General features: G+C 34.7%; 1 protein-coding gene across 1 annotated transcript in view; it reads right to left on the bottom strand.

Annotated features, from left to right (window-relative positions):
- The window catches only part of csmd3b (CUB and Sushi multiple domains 3b), a 286,431-nt gene that overhangs the window by 241,554 nt on the left and 23,443 nt on the right, over nucleotides 1-21,434 (bottom strand). The window contains exons 4-5 of the mRNA XM_066714578.1: nucleotides 18,026-18,113; nucleotides 17,461-17,585 (exon numbers count right to left, since the gene is read on the bottom strand). Coding sequence (XP_066570675.1) covers nucleotides 17,461-17,585; nucleotides 18,026-18,113 — 213 coding nt within the window. The remainder of the gene's footprint in view (nucleotides 1-17,460; nucleotides 17,586-18,025; nucleotides 18,114-21,434) is intronic.

The following is a 21,434-nucleotide window of genomic DNA, read 5'->3' as shown; positions in this document are numbered from 1 at the left end:
CCAGCTTTAATCTGTGAGAGCGCTTTCTGTCAGTGCATTTTTGGAATGTGAAACATCTCACGGATGGACAAGATCAACCTCTCCAAATCAGATCTCCTCTTTCTCCCCCACTCTTCCTCACCTTCTGCTGACCTCCCCATCTCGATCCCCCTGGAATCCACCATACTCTCTCCTTCTTCTTCCGCTAAAAATCTAGGAGACACCCTCAATCCTGCGCTCTCCTACTCCCAGCACATCACCATGCTGACGTGCACCTGCAGATTCTTCCTGAGCAACATACGCCGGATCCGTCCCTTTCTCACCGACTACTCAACTCAGCTACTCGTCCAGTCACTGGTCCTCTCCCGCCTGGACTACTGCAACTCCCTCCTGGCCGGCCTGCCTGCATCCACTACCCGCCCACTCCATCTCATCCAGAACTCTGCGGCTCGTCTGGTATTCTCTCTGCCACGATTCGCACACGCAACTCCACTGCTCCGCTCCCTCCACTGGCTCCCGATAGCGGCACGCATTCAGTTCAAGACTTTGACCCTCACCTACCGCTGTCTTAACCACACTGCACCAAGCTACCTTCAGTCACTCGTCTCTCCATACATCCCCTCCAGACCACTGCGCTCCTCCAGTGCCAGAAGGCTAACTCTGCCTCCTCTCCACTCTCCTTCCTCCAGAGCCCGCTCCTTCTCATCCCTGGCCCCTAAGTGGTGGAATGACCTGCCCACCGAAGTCAAAACAGCAGAGTCCTTGACCTCATTCCGGCACTTACTCAAGAAGCATCTCTTCCGACAGCACTTGTAATATTAGTCCTCTATCCCTGCTAGATAGCACTTCAGCACTTCAGCTTATATTGCTCCTCGCGTTCTTGATTGTTTTCCTCCTTGCTCCCTTTCCCGTAGCCCTCGTCTGTAACCCTACATCTTGACAGCACTTAGCTTTCACCGTCCAGAATGTTGGAAGTCTCTTACTGTACTTGTGTAAATTGTAAATTGGAATTTGTAAAATGTATTTTGAATTGCTATGTTTTAGCTAAGTTGAATTTGTAATGATTGATGCCTTGTACTTCTCTGTATTTTTGCACTTTGTTTGCACTTATGTTGTAAGTCGCCCTGGATAAGGGAGTCTGCCAAGAAATAAAAAATAAAAAAATAATAATAATGGACGTTTTGAAAACTTTCGTATTGGAAATTACCTTGCAATCGACGTCTTGAGCATCTGATACAGTAAGCAGTCAGTTGTTTATGAATATGTCTTTACAGTGTCTTTAAAACCCTTTTTTTAAATATTCTATAGACATACTGTATTTACACAGTTAAAGCTGGTTTGCTTACTGGTAGTGACATTTCTCCAATCACTGAATATCCATTGGTTGGATGCGTACCAAAGCAATGTGATACATGGTACAACCTGCCTCCAATCCTATTCTATGGCAGGCAAACGCAAGTAATATTGTGCTTGCAATTGTTCAGCTGCAGAGCACAGTCCTGAATCTCTTAGGAAGGTGCAGCAGAGAAATGACTGTGATGCATAACAATGGCTTCTTTGAGATCATATCAAATGCGTTAGTAACACTACCAGGAGGCTTTCTTTTGTCTCTTCTTTATTTTAAAAACTATCTATGTATATGTATATACAGCTCTTGAAAAAATTAAGAGACCACTTAGCATTGATTTCTGAACTTGGAGTGGTATCTTAATTTTTTTCCAGAGCTGTATATACATATACATATATATATATATATATATATATATATATATAGATATAGATATAGATATATATATATATAGATATAGATATATAGATATATAGACATAGACATATATATATATATATATATATATAGATATATATATATATATATAGATATATAGATATATATATATATAGATATAGATGGTTTTAAAAATACAGATTACACAATTATACAATTGTCTCTATATTTCTTTCTCTATTTATATAGTCTTGCCTTTCAAAGTTTAACACAAAACATTAGTCTATGGCTGTTGTCATTTGTTAAGAAAAATAATATGTTAGACCACAGGAAAACATTATCACTTCATGATAGGTCTATCTGTCCAAATGTTCTACTTTAAAATAAAATGAAAATTAATGTAGTGAAATGTTACAGATTTAATAATTTAAAATGTGTCATTATACACAGCACATAATTATGCATATCTGTAAATTGGGAGCTTCAGAATCACATAGAAATGGGATTTGGCAACATAATTCCAGTTCATATAAATGTATTGCTCTACCTGCAAGCTTGACATGTCATACTTCAGTTAAAAACATTATGATGGTGATTCTTGCCATTGTTACAATAAGCAATGGACTGAATATTATGTCTGTTGTATACAGTCATTACTCTATTATATTTAATCAATCTACCATAATTCTAGATTTACATTTTCATACCTGTGAGCAATAATAATTCTGAGAAAAGGAACACAATTTAACAGTTAAATAGAAATGTTTGATTAACTTACCCTTGGGTTGTCCTGAAAATACAGATCTAGGCAATTTTCTGCATGATTTCAAGTGGCATCTTAGTTAATTAGTTTGTGCAGCCTTTGCTGCAAGAACAAACAACCGCTTCTATTACACATTCTTTTTGATTTAATACAACACAAAAGGTCAAATTGCAACTGAGACAAAGCAGAGGAACTTAAGAAGCTTGTTGAGAAACTGACAGCCTTCCAGCTGGGACTCATCATATAGTCAGTGACAAAGTTATAGCTACAATAATCTTGTCTGTGGAGCTGTCAGAAACCATGACTACTGCACAATAGCAGTGCAAGAAGTCTCGGCACTAGCTAAAAACTATTTAAATACACTTTGGCTCTTGTCAAGAAAAGGTGACTGGAATGACCATCGTTCAGAGACTCAAATCATCTGGCATAAAGATTCCAGCAGAGATGTATAAACAACAGTTACAAAGCACAATGCATGTTTACATCTCCTTGAGAGCAGCCCTGCAGTCTTACAAACTCACAAATAAGATCTATTCGATTGAGTATGAGAAGAATTCAAAATTAAAGTGCAAATGTACTGTCAAGGTAAATGAAAAGAACATAAAATATAACAGGCCAAGGATTTTTTCTGTTTAATTCCATTTTGGGGCATTCTCCGTTCTTTGAGAGAAATCAGTACATATATTGTCCACTTGTTTCTTCTTTTAAATATATTGTATGCAAAAAACAAATCTAAGAAAGCCAGAACACACTTTTGACCAAAGTTTACAACTCCAATTTTCCAATTTGAAGGCTGAGCATTAATCTATATAAACCTGATCCTCCTATCCTCCTTGATCTCTCTGCACCTCATCTCCACCTCATCCCCTCTTGCATTTCTTCCTGTCTCTCTACTACCTACATAATCTCATCTCTCCTTACACTCCCTTCAGACCTCTCCAGTCCGCTTGAGCAAGAAGATTGACTTTACCCCTTCTCTGCTTCACTTTCTCCTAAGCCTGCTCCTTTTCAACCCCTCGTGGTGGAACTACCTTCCCACTGAGGTCAGGACCGCACAATCCCTGACCACCTTCCAGCGATTACTCAAGATACATTTGTTCTGACTTTACCTGTAATAAAAATCTCCTGGGCTGCTCAAAAATTTATTTTACTATACTTTACTATACTATACTATGTTCCCGTGTATTTATGTATTGTTTGCACTTCTGTTGTTTTATCGCGACTTCTCCTATGCCCCCTCTCCCCATACCTAGGCCTTAACTGTATTATGTCCACATGCTCGTTGTAGTAGAATGTATGCTTATTGTATTTTATACTGATTGTACTACTACACTTTTGTAATGCTTCAATACCATGTTATTATTGTTATTATTATTAATATTTGTATTATTATTAATAATAATATTAGTAGTATTAGTAGGAGTAGTACTATAGGACTATAATACTACTTATGCAGTATTTAATTAAGCTACTAATCTGAAGCACTTAAGCAAGGATGCACAAGAACATGAATTGTGACAACTGATCCTGTAACAATTAATTCCAGTGACACTTTATCCCTATGACAGTTCACCCCAACAACCAATTAAAACATATGGTTGTGTGACAGTGGCAAAGTTTCACAGAACATTTAGATGTATGTGTTAATTTGCCATTTGATTAGATAAGATCAAAACAACCACTACATGCAAAGACTACTGCATCTACTTGATAATGGTTGTATTTATTTGTACAAATCTATGTGTATTACCATTTACCATTTATAGAGGATTATAAAACAATACAGAGTAAGGAGAGAAAATATCTAACCCTACAAATATCTGGCCCATATACTTTTAGAATACTCTGTTCAGCATTAAAAAAAAAAAAAGGATAATTCTTGGTCCCAAAGGAATGTCATACACAGAGAGGTTAAAGAACCTGAGTGTATTTTGCCTTGAACAGCAGCAATTGTGAATGGATTTGAGTCAACTATAGAAAATACTACAATGACACGAAGAGCTGAGGATACAAGTGAAAAGTAAGAGCAAGTGCATTTAGGACTGGAGTTCTGGAACAAACTACCCCAGAAAGGTTGGTGAAACTGATTTAACAGGATCCTTGAAGAAATAACTGGGGTTGACTAGATACTTACAAAGAAGCAAAAAGGGCAATGTTTTGTAACATTATTATGAAAGGCACTTTGGATTAAAAAATAAACATTATGTGTTGATATGTGTTGATTATTCTACAATCAGCAGTTCTAGAAAATGGCTTCCAAAGAATAGAAGACAACAATGGCAGTAATTGTTCTATCTTTGTTAATGTATTTACTTAATGTTAAGAGCTGTAAGAGGAAATGCCTGGAAGGATCAGGTGTTTGAATTATGTGTGTGTGTGTGTGTGTGTGTGTGTGTGTGTATTTATATATATATATATATATATATATATATATATATATATATATATATATATATATACAGTGCAAAAATTCATAACTGGTATGACCTATTGTAGTTGCCCAGTGTGTTGGATGACAGTTCAATTACTGACTTCTAAATGAACACCCATGGCTGGTACATTTACCCCCATAGTTCCTTGACAGAAAGAGGCATCCAGGTAAGATAACTATTCATTTCTGTCATGCTACTTCACAAAATGAGTGACTTACTGACATTTCCCAGAATATATCCATTCTTTACAATATTTTATTATATCATGGAACAAAAAAGGTTGCAAAAGTAATGTTGGATTCATTATATATTATACTGAATAATCAAATTATAGAATTTGACTTGTGGGATTTGCAGAAAACACAAATCTTTTTATCACATATTCTCTTTTCAAGAAAAAGCTAACAAGAAAATGGACCTGGAGAAGTCCTGATGGAGGAAATAGTGAAATAAATTACATTTTAACAAATCGTAAACATATAATATAAGACTGCATAGACCTAAAAAGATTCAATACTGGATGCAACCACAGAATTCATCTCAATAGCAAAAGGAAAGAAGAAAACTAATGAAGAAACCAAACAAGCAAAACATCATGAACCTCAGAAATCATCAAGTGGAGCAAAAATTAGAATTGAAGAACTTGATTTAGTATACTTCACGACCAACAAGAAGACCTAGATGAATCACTGTTGTGTGATGAAATAATGAGTGACACCATGGAAATTGCTAGAGAATTTGGAGGACTCAATACATCACAAGATAAAAAGATCTCAGCAGAAACAAGAGAACTTATGAAGAAAAGAGGAGAAATGAAATAGTCAAGACACCAAATCTAAATGTAATTACATTGAGCTGTGCAAGTAAGTAAGATTAAGGAAATATTACTGAAGAATTTAACAGCAACCTAATTAAGGAAACCATTGACAATAATGGGAACATTAAAAATGCAAAGCACCACCTCCAAAAAGGAAATAATCAGATCATTGCCCCTAAAAAATGATGATGGCAGAAAAATCAGAAATAGAGATAGATAAGATAGATAGATAGGTAGATAAAACATTTACATAACCATTTCTTTAGTTTATACATTATTTAAGCTTGGTTAAAGTCAAGACAATTCTGGGTAAATTATAATTCCTTTTAATCACTGTTGTTCACAACCTATACTCTCTGAGAGATAGAAGAATTTAATTCAAAACATTAAGATAATGAACTATAGCAAATTATAAAACAGACTGTAAAATATCCATTACAAGTTTTCTTTTTTCATGTTTTCTTATTATGTTCTGTGACATTCAATCTAACCTTTATAAGAAACCAAGACAACTAAGCAGGAAACCACAGAATTCAGAGGAAATGTTATTTTGCAGTATAGATTTATATTGTAGCCTTGAAACAAATGCTCAAGCACAAAAAGAATGATCAATTGGATCATTAACCCTAGACCATTTTAGTTTTTCCTTTTCCTATTCACAATTCTAGCAATCCAATAAGTAAAAATGTGAATCCCAAAGGTTTACCACCCTATCGCTAGGCTTAATTAGTAACATTTACCTTACTTCGTATTACATAAAAACTATATTTTATAAGATATTATGTGGCTTTCACATAAGGTAACCTCATCCATAACTATGCCACCCACAAATTGTGAAAAATACGTGAAATTAATAACTTTCAATTCGCATGTGTATGCTTAAAATATATAAAGTTACACTTAAGTGATTACGAAAGAAAATACTTTATGAAAAATATGTAGAATATGTAGAACTTTACTGCAAAAGCTATCGCAATAAAATAACATACACAAGCTGCTGGACAGTGTGGAGAACCAGTATATCTGAAACATGTCTCACAGTGAAGATTAAAGACTATGACATCTGTTCTTGCCACAGGAAACTATAAGTGAGATTGACATACATGTACTGTCCAGTATATGGTTTGTAACTATCCTGAATAGGGTGGGAATGGTGCCGGTTACTACACATAACAGTATATCAATATAAGTGGTTTATGACCAGTTTGTCACACAGGCTAAATTATAGGATGCCCCAAATTAGATTAAGATTTTCATGGAACTAGCATGACTTGTGGTGTTTAATTATGGTTTAGTTGGGACATTAAGGTTGTTTTGACAGCATTATGTAGAGTAATATTGAAAAATGATGCAATACAATTACATTCGGCATTCAAAATAAGGTTACACTTTGGTCTAGTACTAGGGATAGAGTTCCCGGAAAATGTAGGCTTTCCTTAACATTGGGGTTGTGTTTGTATTGAGATAACTGAATCTGGTGCACATTTTCCTAGCTTGAAATGTAAAGGTTGGCTAGGGTTGGGGTTTGGGCTGTTGTTGGGAAAACAAAATGGTTAACTCCCTGATGTAATTTGAAGAGAGTAGTGAAAAGTCTCTCCATTCTGCACTACATTGAAGAATAAAAGTGAAAATGTGGATGTTTTAGAAAAACATAATGTCAAACAATTGATCAAAATTGATGACATAAAAGAAAGAGTGAAGATGTTGCAATGGCATTGGTCCAGACACATTGCAAGCAGAACAGATCAGAGATGGAGTAAATAATAATAATTTGACGAAAGGAACAATGTTCCCTTTTGCTTGCACAAGCTTAATATATGACTGAGGACGTGTTTTGTTGTTGTTGTTGTTGTTTTCTGTCACAAATGACTTTGGTACTTGATAAATTGACCTTATCAGATGTACTCCCAATTACCATTAATTTCCCTCTCTTAAAACATTTAAAAATCACTGTGCCATTTTTCAAGCATACCATTGTTTGCCATTTTGACTGGTTTAATACAATTATCAAGAAAGTCCATATGACTTGTTACCATGCTAATGCCATCTGTCTATTTGTCATCTAGCCATATGGTCCTGTATTTACTGATAATAGCTTTTAAAAATATATATATATGCCTTCATCTGCTGTTTAATATCATGGTCCAATACTGTATTAATAATATGTAGGCATGGGGTACTGTGAGGGGTTATATTCTGTTGAATATGTTTTAGTTTAGTATCACTTTGTGGGATTCCTTTTTCATACAGCACAAATAAAGTTAATTAACAGGAGCAGAGATATACACAAAATTACACAAAAGCAATCTTTTTTAGGTTTAATTTAGATTTTTCTACCTGCTTTAAAAATGTACCTGTTCCATTTCTTATTAAATATGTAATTATGTTGAAACAAGTTCTCACACCTGCTTTTTTAGCTACACATCCAATGGAGAAAGCTGATTGGTGATTAGGAAATAGGATGTTCTCAGTACATACTGATTTGTTAAAGTTAATATATTATGTCCGGAGACATGCTTATTGAAAAACTCACTACAACACAGACTTTGCAGAGGCACCAAAGATACAAAATGAGAGAACTAATTACATGTTTGTATTAACAATGCTATTTTAAATTAAAGTGAATGAGAAGGATATAAAGTAAGGAAAAGAACCTTGATTGTCCATAAATAAATTGAAATGCATTTAACCACTAAGGTCAGGTCAAAGGTCCTTTGGTGAAATGAAAGCCATCATGTGCTTATTCATCACAGCCTGCAGATGAGTAATAATGATGTATCAATCACATGACTACTTTAAAAGATAATTGAATCTCATTGTATTATGTTGAAGGTTACTGGAACTCTTTTAGATACCTTCATAAGGAGGACAGTTAGGGGGCATATTATCCTCGTTTCACTTTCATTTTTTGGTGAAGAAAGCATTATAGGGTCAGTATGCTTTTCACAGGGGCTGGAAATAGTTTCAGATTTTATAAGTACAAATATATACATTAATAATATTAAAGACTTATATCGACTTGTTGGGAAATATCTTGATGCATGTTTTCCTAATTTATAATCCTAATAATGCCTACATTATGCAAATAAAACATAAAAAAACATATTGACAACAGAAAGGGAATAGAGAGTTATAGGCAGATGAAATAATATTTGACCATTTCCACTCCAAGATGATTTCTGTCAGAAAGAAGTACAACAATGTTAGAAACTGATGAACTGGACTGTTATAAATGTCCCCAGGGAGATCATTTGGCCCACACAGACTACTATTTGCTTAAGTTGTGTGATTGAATATTTAGTTTTTTGCAATTTCTTAATGTATTTTCACATAAATCAGTATTTCATTGGGAGTCTCCCATTCTTAAGAGTAGCTACATGCCTTTTATTAATTGAGTTTGAAGTAGCTCTCTGGAAAATAAAATGCTATGAACTATATAGTCAAATCAGCTGTTCCTGGCAAGCAATTGTAATTGTTCCACAGATTATTTGTATTTGGTTATTTATTTTGACAAATGTCAAATGTCTCTTTATAACAACAGTGGTACTCATATACTGGAATTCACCCATAAGTGACAGGTATAAAATATCTATCCAGTACTTTAGTATACTGTAGTTCCTAGAATAAATATCTCAGCTGTTATACTCTTATACAATAAAATTACAGCTTTAGAAAAGCAGCCACTAGCTAATCCACACAAGCACTGCAATGCAAAATTATTTTCATTTGTGCCTATTGTGTAATTTGTAATCCTGCTAAATATGACCTAATATAAGATGAACTATAGTTATTATTCTCTCTGCTTTGCATTCTGAAGCAAATATGTGTTGTAATTGTAAAGGATTTATTGTCATGAATGCCTTGCTCCTGATAAAATCCATAATAATTAGATTCCATTAGAAGAAAAAAATGATAATTATACAAACAAACACAAAAAAAACGTTTATGTTCCATATACTGTGTATTTCACTTGAGAATGTTTTGTTCTTGCATATCTCTGAATTCACTGCATTGCACAAAATGCAGTACACTTTCAAATTTCACAAGAAACTACAATAGCACAATGTTTGGGTCTTACATTTTCCTCAAGGTGCTACCAAAAAATACATATATATCTCATTCAGACACATACATACATACATACATACATACATACATACATACATACAAACATACATACATACATACATAAAACTGTCCAACTACTTTGAAAATTTGAAAAGGATGACACACTTTAAAATACCAAAGAATTATTGAAAAACCTTATGGCCTGACCTGTTTCTTAAAAGCATTTATAAAAGCATTTTTCAACTATTATAGAAATATCAAATCTGATATTTCAATTGTGCTTTGACATGTAAAACACCGTACTACACTATACAAAATGTGTGATACATCTCCATTTTAGTTTTTCTAAATACATCCAGGTATAATATTGCTTATTTGTGCTAGTCTGCCTGCGGTGGGGGGGGGGGTTTAAAACTGTAAGAATCTCTTGCATCATGGGGGAAAAAACGAATACTTCTTATCTTCAGTTCCTCAGAGAAATCTCTGATATTAGCTAAATTATCCCAAAATATACATGGATCTTATTTTAGAGGTAATCCGTGATACCCAAATTGTTACTAAGATTAGTTAAGGAAACAGTGCTGTGTGTGCTCATGGGTCTTTCCTCCTTAGGGAACTGAATTGGAGGAATATAGGTCACAGAGCACTACATCAGTACTGGCTCAAGATGATTGAGTTATTGAAGAGTATATCTTGGCTACCACAAAACCTAAATGCAATAAAAAATCATTGGACATTTTCAGCAAACTGCATTTCAACATGTTTCTCAGTGTAGTCTCCAGTGACTTTTTTGTCGGATTAAGAAACTTCCATGATTAATGTTAAGGGCACCTCACATCACATATCACTCTAGGCTGACGAAATATTACTTTTTACGGACAAATTCCTCCAATCATTTCCTCTTTTATTATCTATTTTTGATCACTTTAGTTCATTATCGGAACAGAAAATGAACTTGACTAAATCTGCACACATGCCTTTGAATCCAGCAATACAGAACTCTGTTATATCTTCTCTTGTCCCCATTGTAAACATGTTAAGTATCTAGGAATAGAAATGTATCTGTCCCTGTATGCCATCTCAACAGTTAAAATGAACATACTCCCACAAAAAATTTTAAGTATTGGAATACATTACAATCAATACTTTTGTTTGGAAGGGGAAGTGCCCACATCTGAAGGTTAAAACGCTTCAGCAGGAAAAGTCTGCAGGGGGGTTGTCTTTACACAATTTTAAATAGTAGTTTTGGGCTAACGTTCTTCACCCTGTAGGAATATGGTTGGATCCTCAAGTTTCAGTGTCATGGCGATCAATAGAGGTGAGATTGGTATTTCCATATAGGCTTCAAGATCTGGTGCACTCTGTAACTCCCATTAAGTTTTGTAGGTTGCACTTTTGTCCTATAATTACACATTTAATTACAGTGTGGTGCATAATTGAAAAGCATGCTAAACTTCAATTTAAATGGATTATACATTCCCCTATCTTTCATAACCATGCATTTCTTTCAAGTGGGCGCCCGTTTTCCTTTCCACAATGGAGGGCTAGAGGTGTACATGTTTTAGCTGACGTCTTTAGAAATAATTGCCTTTGTACATTTCAGGAGTTATTACAATATGATTTACAAGGATCGTTTGTTTATTTTGTTTTATTCTCTTCAATCAAAGAGCCTTAGCTAATAAAGTGTTTTCAAAATGTAGTGCATTCGTCGAAAGAACTGTAGGTAGAGTGACTGAGTCATTGTAACTAATACAAGACAACATTAACAAATAACTTTTATTGACTATTATCATTAGCATTATTATTAGTAGTAGTAATAGCAGTAGTAGTATACTTTAAGCAGGGGTTCCTTAATAACTTTGTTACTTGTAACGTAAAATTTTTAAAATGGTTTTGTAGGTTTTCCTCACCAATAAAAAAAATTATCCCTTGAACTAAAATATAGACAATACGTTTAAGACTCAAATAATTAAATTCAAGAAAGCTGCTTTATCATATATGTGTTATAGCTGTAGCCATACCACAGAAACAAGTCAAATTCCAACTTCATGGATGCCATGTTATACAAATGCTGGAAAAACTCTCATTTAGCATTGACAACGATTGAAAACATTGTCTCTGACAATAAGAATAAGCATACATTGTTTGTGAAATATAACTATAAGATAGATTAATTTATCCAAATTAGCTTCCTGTATAATGTATGCAAAATAAAAGATCTGCAATGCAGTAAATAATCCAAATCTAATTTCTAGAACAGGTAGCTATATTACAATACAGCAACTCTGAGACACATTATGTGCTTTGTCACCTTGTATCTTATATTACCATAAACATGTAAAGAAAAATGATAAAGACACTTTAGCAAACTTCACCTGAATGTACACTACTGGTCAAAAGTTTTAGAACACAGTTTAAATATCTCAGTGTACTCTGAAATTAAAGCATAGAACAAATAACCAATTTGAGATAAAAAATAAATAATGGAATTGTTTTTTTTTACAAAATTTTATCTACATTTTTGACTCATCAAAGTAGCCAACGAACACACTCGTGGCATTCTTTCTACAATGGAAATCAAATATTGTTCGGAAAGTTCTTCCCAACACTGTTGCAGAAATTCCCACAATTGTGTTGCACTTGCAGGTTGCTTTGCTTTCACCCTTCTGTACAGTTAATCCCAGACCAGCTCGATGGGGTTTATGTCTGGCCATTCCATGATTTGAAGCCTAACGTCTTATTCTTTTCTTCTAAGGTAGTTCTGACATGGAGGCCTGGAGGTATGTTTTGGGTCATTATCTTGCTGTAGCATGAACCCCTGACCGACTAGGCATATACCAGAGGGTATTGCATGGCGCTGCAAAATGCTGTGGTAGCCGTTGTGGTTCAGGGTGCTACTCAGTCTGTGCAAGTCTCCAACTCAATCCAGGAAAAGCGCCCCAGACCATCACGCTTCCTCCTCCATGTTTAACAGTTGGTGTCACACACTGAGGAACCATCCTTTCGCCTACTCGGCAGCATACAAAAACACTGTGTGACGAACCGAAGATTTCACATTTTGATTAATCGGTCCATAAGACCTTCTTCCAGTCTTCATTATTCCACTGGCGGTGCTTCATGGCCCAGGCAAGCCTCTTTTTCTTATTTTGCTATCTTAGCAATGGTTTTCTTACTGCCACTCGACCTGTCAAACCTGCAGCTTGAGTCTTCTCTTGACAGTTGAAACTGAGACTTACTTCGACCAGTGTTAAGCTGTGCTTGAAACTGTTGTCCTGTGAGCCACCTATCACGCAAGCTGCTGACTCTCAGAAACTTGTCTTCTGATTCTGTTTATGGCTTTGGGTCTGCCAGACCTCTTCCTGTCAGAGTTTCCTCCAGTTCCTCCAGTGCCTTTTGATGGTGTAGGAAACTGTACTCACTGACATCTTGGCTTTCTTTGCAATTTCTCTAAAGGAAAGAACTACACTTTTAAGAGTTATAATGGTCTGTCTGTCTTCCTTTGTTAATTGCCTTTTTCTCACCATTATGATAGCAATATACTACTTTTTGCAGTACAATACTGTCCAAATAATGCTTAAGAGGGTTTAGTAACACAGTCTGTTCCAACACTGCTTTTATACAGACAGAGGGTTTGTAAGTAATCAACACAAGTTGGGACACCTGTAGGAACTGTTAGCATCAACTTTCAAGGCTTAATTTACTTCCATTGCTGCAGAACAGCTGTAAGTTGTTAACCCATTAGGCCATGTGTCCACCAAAGTGTTTTTTGCAGCTAAAAATGCCCGGCGTTCTTCTGAAAATGCCCAGCTGGAAGCGCTTGATATCGCTTTGGAGCCGGTCTATGTGGGTTCATGAGATTTTCAGGAGAGACACAAATTACCGGGAGGTAACGTCTCTCCATTTGTCTGAGGTAGCATATGTGCAAAGGTGGGAGAAGTATTCAGATCTTGCACTTACATTTAAGTATATGGATCAACTGGCTGAGTCTAGCTGACTGCTGCTTACCTGGTAGACCCATGGCAAACAAAATGTTCCTCCAAGCATTAGTTTTCATGCTTTCATGTTTCATCTGGTACAGACATGAATACTCGGATACCAGCAATATTAACTTCTCCTCCATTGTTGTTCAGTCGTTGTACAAGTAGGATGTGACGGTGGGTTGTTGTGGTATTTGCACCTCCTCCACTGTGATTGGACGGCTGGGTAAAAAGTGACAGTGACGAGCGCTAGGTTTTATCCAAAGTTAAACATTTTTCAACTCTTGGCAACCAGAAAAAAAACGCCCAGTGCTCAGCGGGGAATAGATGCTCAGCGCCTCGCCACAGTGCTGGCTTTTTAAATACGCGGCGCTCCCATTGCAAACAATTGAAAAAATAGGCTGGCCTCAGGAATAAATGCTTTGCTGGACACGGCCTTACTTGTTCCCTGAAAAAGGCCTTTTTTATAACTGAAATTATTACATTATTTTTCAGTTTTTGGTAACCTAAACTTTTATTTTAACCTCTGGCAGTTTACTGCTTACCTTTGTACCATTTCAGGTTATTCACTGGACTTGAACTGCTTAAATTTAAAACATTTTTTTTTTAAATGGGGGTGTTCTAAAACTTTTGACTGGTAGCGTACCTAGGAAATGTCTTAATTGTATTGTACGTTGTCCAAAAAACATTTAAAATGCAACAGAAGATTTATATGAGAGCAGACTATTGTTCCCTACAATACTTTTACGCAGGGCCACATCAGTAAATCTGTGATTAAGGTCCACAAAAAACAGTCCAAAGTTTGTTATACAATATCAGTCAAGTCAGCCAAAGCACGGTCCATGTCCAAAAATAAGCCTTCACCATTTCCTTTTAACTCTCTTTTGTCTCCAAACACACCCAAACAGACAGAGCCTACTCCTGTACTACCACACCCTTCCCCAGGGTCAGAGAGCCCCACATATAGGCATGGCATTAGCTGTCAACTCCCAAGAGGTGAATCTGCTACCCACCTGGGAACAAAAGCTACACATGCTTTGTGGAATATGCTTTTTGCTTTTTGTTACCTGTAATACCACCCATCCAACACTTGTCCATGCTTGTATATTATAAAGTCCAACCCTACACAGTTGTCACAATATCTATCTATCTATATCTATCTATCTATATCTATATCTATATAGTCAGCAACTAGCAGTCTGTATGCAGTAAATCATTCTGTTCTACAATAGATAAATTGGATCTCCTTTCTTTTATTACCTCACCTATTTTACAAGCTTACTTTTACAGTGAATTAAAAACACCAGTACTAAACACTGCTGAATGCAATCACGTGGGCTAGGTTTCAACATAAATCAATTGTTTGATCTGCATGTAATGCTTAGGAAAATGCAAAATTCACATAAAATATAAGAAAACACTTTCAATTACACCTCCTTACAAATTGTTATAAAAAGGATGTTGGTATTTTAGCAAATAGGCGCATGGGCCACTTTGTCACCATGCTATATGTACATTGGTAATCAACATTTTATTCATAGAAAAGGTTAAAATGAAGTTAAGAAAGTTTACAAATTAAAACTGTCAATGATATAACTTAAGACTTGCAGACAAGACTGATTTTATGCAATGAAGTTGCATGCAGAGCAGAAATGCAGAGTGAAAGTTTAACAATGCTGTAAATGCACTCGACTTCAATGACTTTCAAAACCATTTTTACTTTATCGCGTTATATCTGAATTCCATTATATCAGATTGTATTATATTGAGGTAGATGTGTGTGTGTGTGTGTGTATGTATATATATATATATATATATATATATATATATATATATATATATATATATATATATAGTTCTTCAGACTGCGGATAGCAATGTTCTCAAATTAGTCAAAGTATGACTAGACATGTGATTGCACTTACAGGGTGCAAAAGTAATGAAAGCAACAGTCTCAAAAGCATGAACTGAATCAGAATTAATGGGATCATTTCCAGAAGTATAACATGATCCATAGCATTGAAATGTATATAGAAACTGAAGGAGGAGATTTTAATTGACATGATAAAAATGTCTCTGATATACAAGTAAACAATCAGAGGTGCATGCTTCATTAATTAGGAAACAAAATCCCAGAGGACTGACAAGTTCTGTGGTCTTCTGAAATTAAACATCTAGACTATTTCCCTATAATTAGGCCTCAAAGTTGTTGATTTTTACTTGTGATACCTCTTTTTAATCCCTAATTAAATACAATTAAACTGTCCGGTAGATTTCCATTTATTAGGCTTAGAGCAAGGTTAAATTACGAGGAATGCAGTTCTGGCATGAAACACTTTCATGAAAATAGTTTTTACGGTGTGAGGTTCCTTTTTCTTTTTATTTATTACATTTTTATTTTATACCTTTGTACTTACTATACAGTCACCTCCAAAATTATTGTCACTCTTGACAATAAATATAAAAGGCTGTATAAGATAAACAATGCAGGTAATGAGCTACAATGTAATTTTAATAAAATAAATTACATAAATAATGTTATTTTTATTATTTAATAATAAAATAATATTGTACTTTGTACTACACATAGTGCTATATTGTACTTTATTAATAATTCAGTAATTAAACAAAATCAATCAAAATACCAAATTATTAATGTATTAAAAAAAAAAAAATTAAGGTGTCACACTTATTGGCACCCTTGTTTTCAGTACTTTGTGCAGCCTCTCCCTGCAAGGATAATGGCACTGATCCTTTTTCTATATATTTACATACAGGAAGGGATCATTCCAAGAGATCCTCCACACAGAATCTTTCCAGAGCCTTGATATTCTTCCATCTGCACTTATGCACTGCCCTCTTCAATTCAAACCACAGATTTTCAATGGGGCTCAAGTCTGGAGACTGAAATGGCAATGTTTTGTGGTCAATTAACCATTTCTTTGAGGATTTTAATGTGTGCTTGTGGTAATTTTCTTGCTGGAAGATCCAGTTACAGCCAAGGCAACCACGTTTATGGCGAAAATGTCCTGTAGAGTTCATGATGCCGTTGGCCTTCACAAGGGCCCCATGATTAGGGGAAGCAAAACATCCCATAACATCAAAGATCCAACACCATATTTTACACTAGGTATGAGGTTCTTTTCTGCATACCCATCTATCTTTTGACGCCAAAGCCACAATTGAAGGGCATTGCCAAAGAGCTTTATTTTTGTCTGACTACAGCACCTGGCTCCATTCTAAGTGCCAATGTCATTTAACAAACTCCAGGTGTTTACATTTGTTGGTTGCTCTCAATAATGTTTTTTATTTTTTTTCTGGCAACCCTTCCAAATAGGCTATTGGCATGGGGGTGTGCGTCTAAATATAGATTAAGAAACTTGTTTACCCAAATATGCAACTAAGTTCTGTAATTCTCCAAATGTGGGCTATTGCCTCCCGAACCATCTTCCTCACTGTGTGTGGGGGTTAGGATACACTTGCATTCTCTACCAGGCTGGTTTTAATCTTCTTAATTATTGCCCATATACTGGTAAGTGGTATTTTTAGGTTTGTTGAATTTTATTAGTACTCATTGCCTGATTTATTAAGGGTTTTTCACTAGAGTACTGGCTTAATTGCAAAAGATGGTTTTGTTAAATGTCATGGATATGTCTTCCAAATATTTGATACAAATATTTGCTCCATTCCTTTCTTACCTTTGCATACAGGTCTGTGGTCACTCCAGGCTGCAAATACTTCTGCGACTCGCTGACAGGTGATTGTTTTGGACCCCTGTAGCACATGGTCTTCATCACAAATAAACTGAGATGTGGCTCCAATACTTAAAGTGTAAAGAGATAAAATATGATCATAATTTTCTTCTAGCATAGCATAGGTGTGGAAATAATACATTAACTGAACACTTTTAGGTTTTTTTTCTGTTATTTTTACTTTGTTTTTGTTTACATGAAGCATGTTACACTGTTCCCAAAGTTTTGAATGTAAAGACATAACAGCTTACCTGTGCCAATCTGTAATTTAGTTATTTTTCACACATCTCTCTCAATATATTAAGGATTTTAGTTGTTTTTTCCCCACTAGATTTAAATAAATAGTGAATGTCTGCCAAGTCCATGTTTATTTAACACAAAACTGGTATTTGACATTGATTTGCAATTGCAATGTCTATGTTGTCATGTGATCTTAAGCATAACAGATTCACAATAATTTTGTAGATGATAAAAAACACAATGATAAAAAGGATTTTTCGACGATAATTACCTAAAATCTGAGCCTATCCTTTTGCCATTCTCTGGCTCCCCAGGGTCCGGACATGAATTGGAAGCCTGTTTAATTCCTCCTTCATTTACTATAAAAAAAGGAAGAACACATGAAAAAATGCATAGAATATTTTCCAACCCATTACAAAGTGCTTTAACTACAAATGTGATGTTTAGAAATGCTTATTACTCTTATTCCTTGGTAACCTTTAGCAGAAGCCAGCAAACTGAACATACATATAGGTTTTGATTGGTACTCTATTTCTGTATGCTACGTTTAACTTAAAGTGGTAATATTAAATGGGTTTGCATTTCAATCAATAAATAATTCAATTTAAAAACATAAATATTTAATTTAAGTTAAAGCCCCTATAAATAGCTTTCACTGAATTGAAATGATCAGTGTAAAAAAATATATAAATTCAATGTGTTTTGTATATATATATATATATATATATATATATATATATATATATATATATATATATATATATATATATATATAACAACAATTATAATACTTTTAATAAAACAAATTAAAAACAAACTACTAATATAAATTAAGCCTATAGTAATAACGCATTATTATTATTATTATTATTATTATTATTATTATTATTATTATTATTATTAAAATAGACCCAATATACAATAGGCATACTCTGTTTAATTTCAGGTTAAATTCATGGCACAATTGACCTTGAGGTTCATGATCTCATGAAAATGTGAGAATCTGAGAAAAAATACAAAATAATTGATCTTGTGAAGACATGAGTATGAGCAGTTGACACGCAGATTATTTATTCTGAACAGATTCCATCTGAGGCATGGAATGTTTGTCAGTTTTTATTTGCCTTTTGAATTAACTAATTTAACTCCTGCACATTAATATTCTTGACCATGGTTGTAGTGGGAGTTTTATGACATGCTAATTGAAATGAAGCTGTGGCCATGCCTAAATTATAACATTTAAATTTGGAGTGTTGTATTGGATAAGATACATCTGTTATGGAGCATCAACTAGCCTATATAGGGACAAGTATTTAGGGGTACCTTAAATAAACCCAAAACAAAGATAGACGTGTGTCACATTCTCTCAGCGTGTTATAGCTTTGTTTCTGTGGTAAGAATGTTTTCCAAGTCTAAATCAAAGGGGTTTCTCCATTCTGCTTGAAAGAGAATGGCATTAGCATTGTTGTTTTGTGCAGCTAATACAATCCCAGGTCCTGTGTGGTAGTCACTGCTGGGATTAATCAATCCACTTTGCCTAAGTGTGTGTCTGGAGTGACTGCTGCTTGGTTGAGGAGTTGGCAAGTCTCCCTACAATTCCTTCAATCCCTTCAGTAGCAGACATAAACGCTGGCAAGCACTCTTAATCAAAGATGACTTCTACTACTGCCTGCACATACCGAAATCTATAGGCTCAATTTCTGAGAATACTTGGAATCACAAGATATAAGATTACGTTAATATGCAATGGGAAGTCAGCACTATTTTCTTTTGTTTAAGGGCAACATTTTCTTAGGCTTTAGGGAATTCATATTACATTACAATTATTTACTTCTTAGATGATGCCCTTATCCACGGCATCTTCAAATAAAAGCAACACATATAAAAGTGGTGGTCAGTATGTTATGACACTATTGTTCTGCCCATAGAAAAATGCATACAAATGTAATGATAACTTCAAATACCTGTCATTTTCGAAGTATTAACAAATAAATATATAAATAATGCCTTTTTTCTTTCTTTCTTGGTAACAATAATTAAGTAAAACTGTCATAAAGTATTTTACTTTCTATATTTCAATAAAAATGTATTTTCTTGTATTATAATTTATTGTGACAATATTACACACATAGGGTATACATGATTTGCCAATTGTGTAGTTTATTAGATGTTTCACAATACAGCATTACCTATTGTCTAATGTTTTCAAATTTGAGGAAGAGAATTGAGAATTCTTAATCTCAATTAATATTTAAAACCATAAAATATTTATAACCATAACCATATAACTATTTTGTCTTTTTGTGAATTATTCGTTAAGGTGCACAAGATGTTTAATTAAATTTAGTGAAAACAAAGTCCAGATCCCTTGTCAAATTAGGAAAATATATATTCCTTTTTTCCAAGGATGTTCCCAGATCTCTGATGCTACAAATTCTCTTTATTATTTTAATGATTTGACCTCTCTTTAAAAATGTAAAAGCCTCAGATGCTATCAAGTGACACAGGCTATTTAGTACAGGCATTTGTAATACCTTCATGTTTTTAAATGACGATGTTAATTTGGTCATTTATTCATCCCATTAAGAAACAGTATAGTGAATATTTTCAGATAAGCTCATATTCATTTGCAACCCCTACAGACCGCAATTCCGTTTGGATTTTCGGCTACCAAACAGATAAAGTCAGTTAGCACCTGATTAAAAAGGGCATCTATTTCAAAGAGACTGCATGAACTCCCAGCATCTCAAAAGGAAATATTTGCCATCTTCTCTGCTAGTCTCCCTCTAACAGAAAGGATTATTCATATAAATTTCATTCCAGCAATTCCGCACTTATTTAAATGTCAATCAATATTATGAATACATTATTTTAGCTCTGTATAGCAGGTCAATTACCACAGCAAGGTTATTGAATGTATCAATTTATCTGTAGTAAGAGGGCATTCACTGTTGAACTTCCCATTCTGTTGTACTAAATTATTTTGCGCATATAATATATGTAAATGTAAGGAGCTCACTTCCTGCATCATAGAGCTGGGGAGCTACACACAGAATGGGGCTGCAGATGCTCCCCCGTATAATTCACCTGCCCCATTTCACCCCAACTACACAGCATCACTATATATATATATATATGAAAAATAAGAGACAACTCCTAGTTCAGAAATCAATCTTAAGTGGTCCTTAATTCTTTCCAGAGCTGTGTGTGTGTGTGTGTGTGTGTGTGTGTGTATATATATATATATATATATATATATATATATATATATATGGGCTGCTTCCTGTTGTGGAGAGGCAGAGGAGAAATGTAGCGCGAGCAACAATCAAAATAGATAATGGTAATGAACATTGTCTCTTGGACTTGGATTTGTACTTGGATTACTATTTGGATTGCTTGTCATGTGTGTCATGTTTGTCTGTTATTATAGCACATATATGGTATTTTTACCAGCCAAAGGCAAACATCACCAAAAATGCATGAGGGTGCGTAAATGTGTGGTGAACATGTTAAAATGTGGCATTTAATCAAGGTAATTAATCAATCACAATAACAAAAGCTAATTGCACACCTGTATAGACTAGACAGGTGTGTATGAGGGAAAAGGATCTGGATAGAAAAACATGCTCCCACACAGTTTCTACTTGCAAGTGTTATAAGGTCTTTGATCAAAACATTGC

Source organism: Amia ocellicauda, chromosome 10 (genome assembly GCF_036373705.1).
Source record: "Amia ocellicauda isolate fAmiCal2 chromosome 10, fAmiCal2.hap1, whole genome shotgun sequence".
NCBI classification, from domain to species: domain Eukaryota; kingdom Metazoa; phylum Chordata; class Actinopteri; order Amiiformes; family Amiidae; genus Amia; species Amia ocellicauda.
This window is presented reverse-complemented; position numbering and strand designations above follow the sequence as displayed.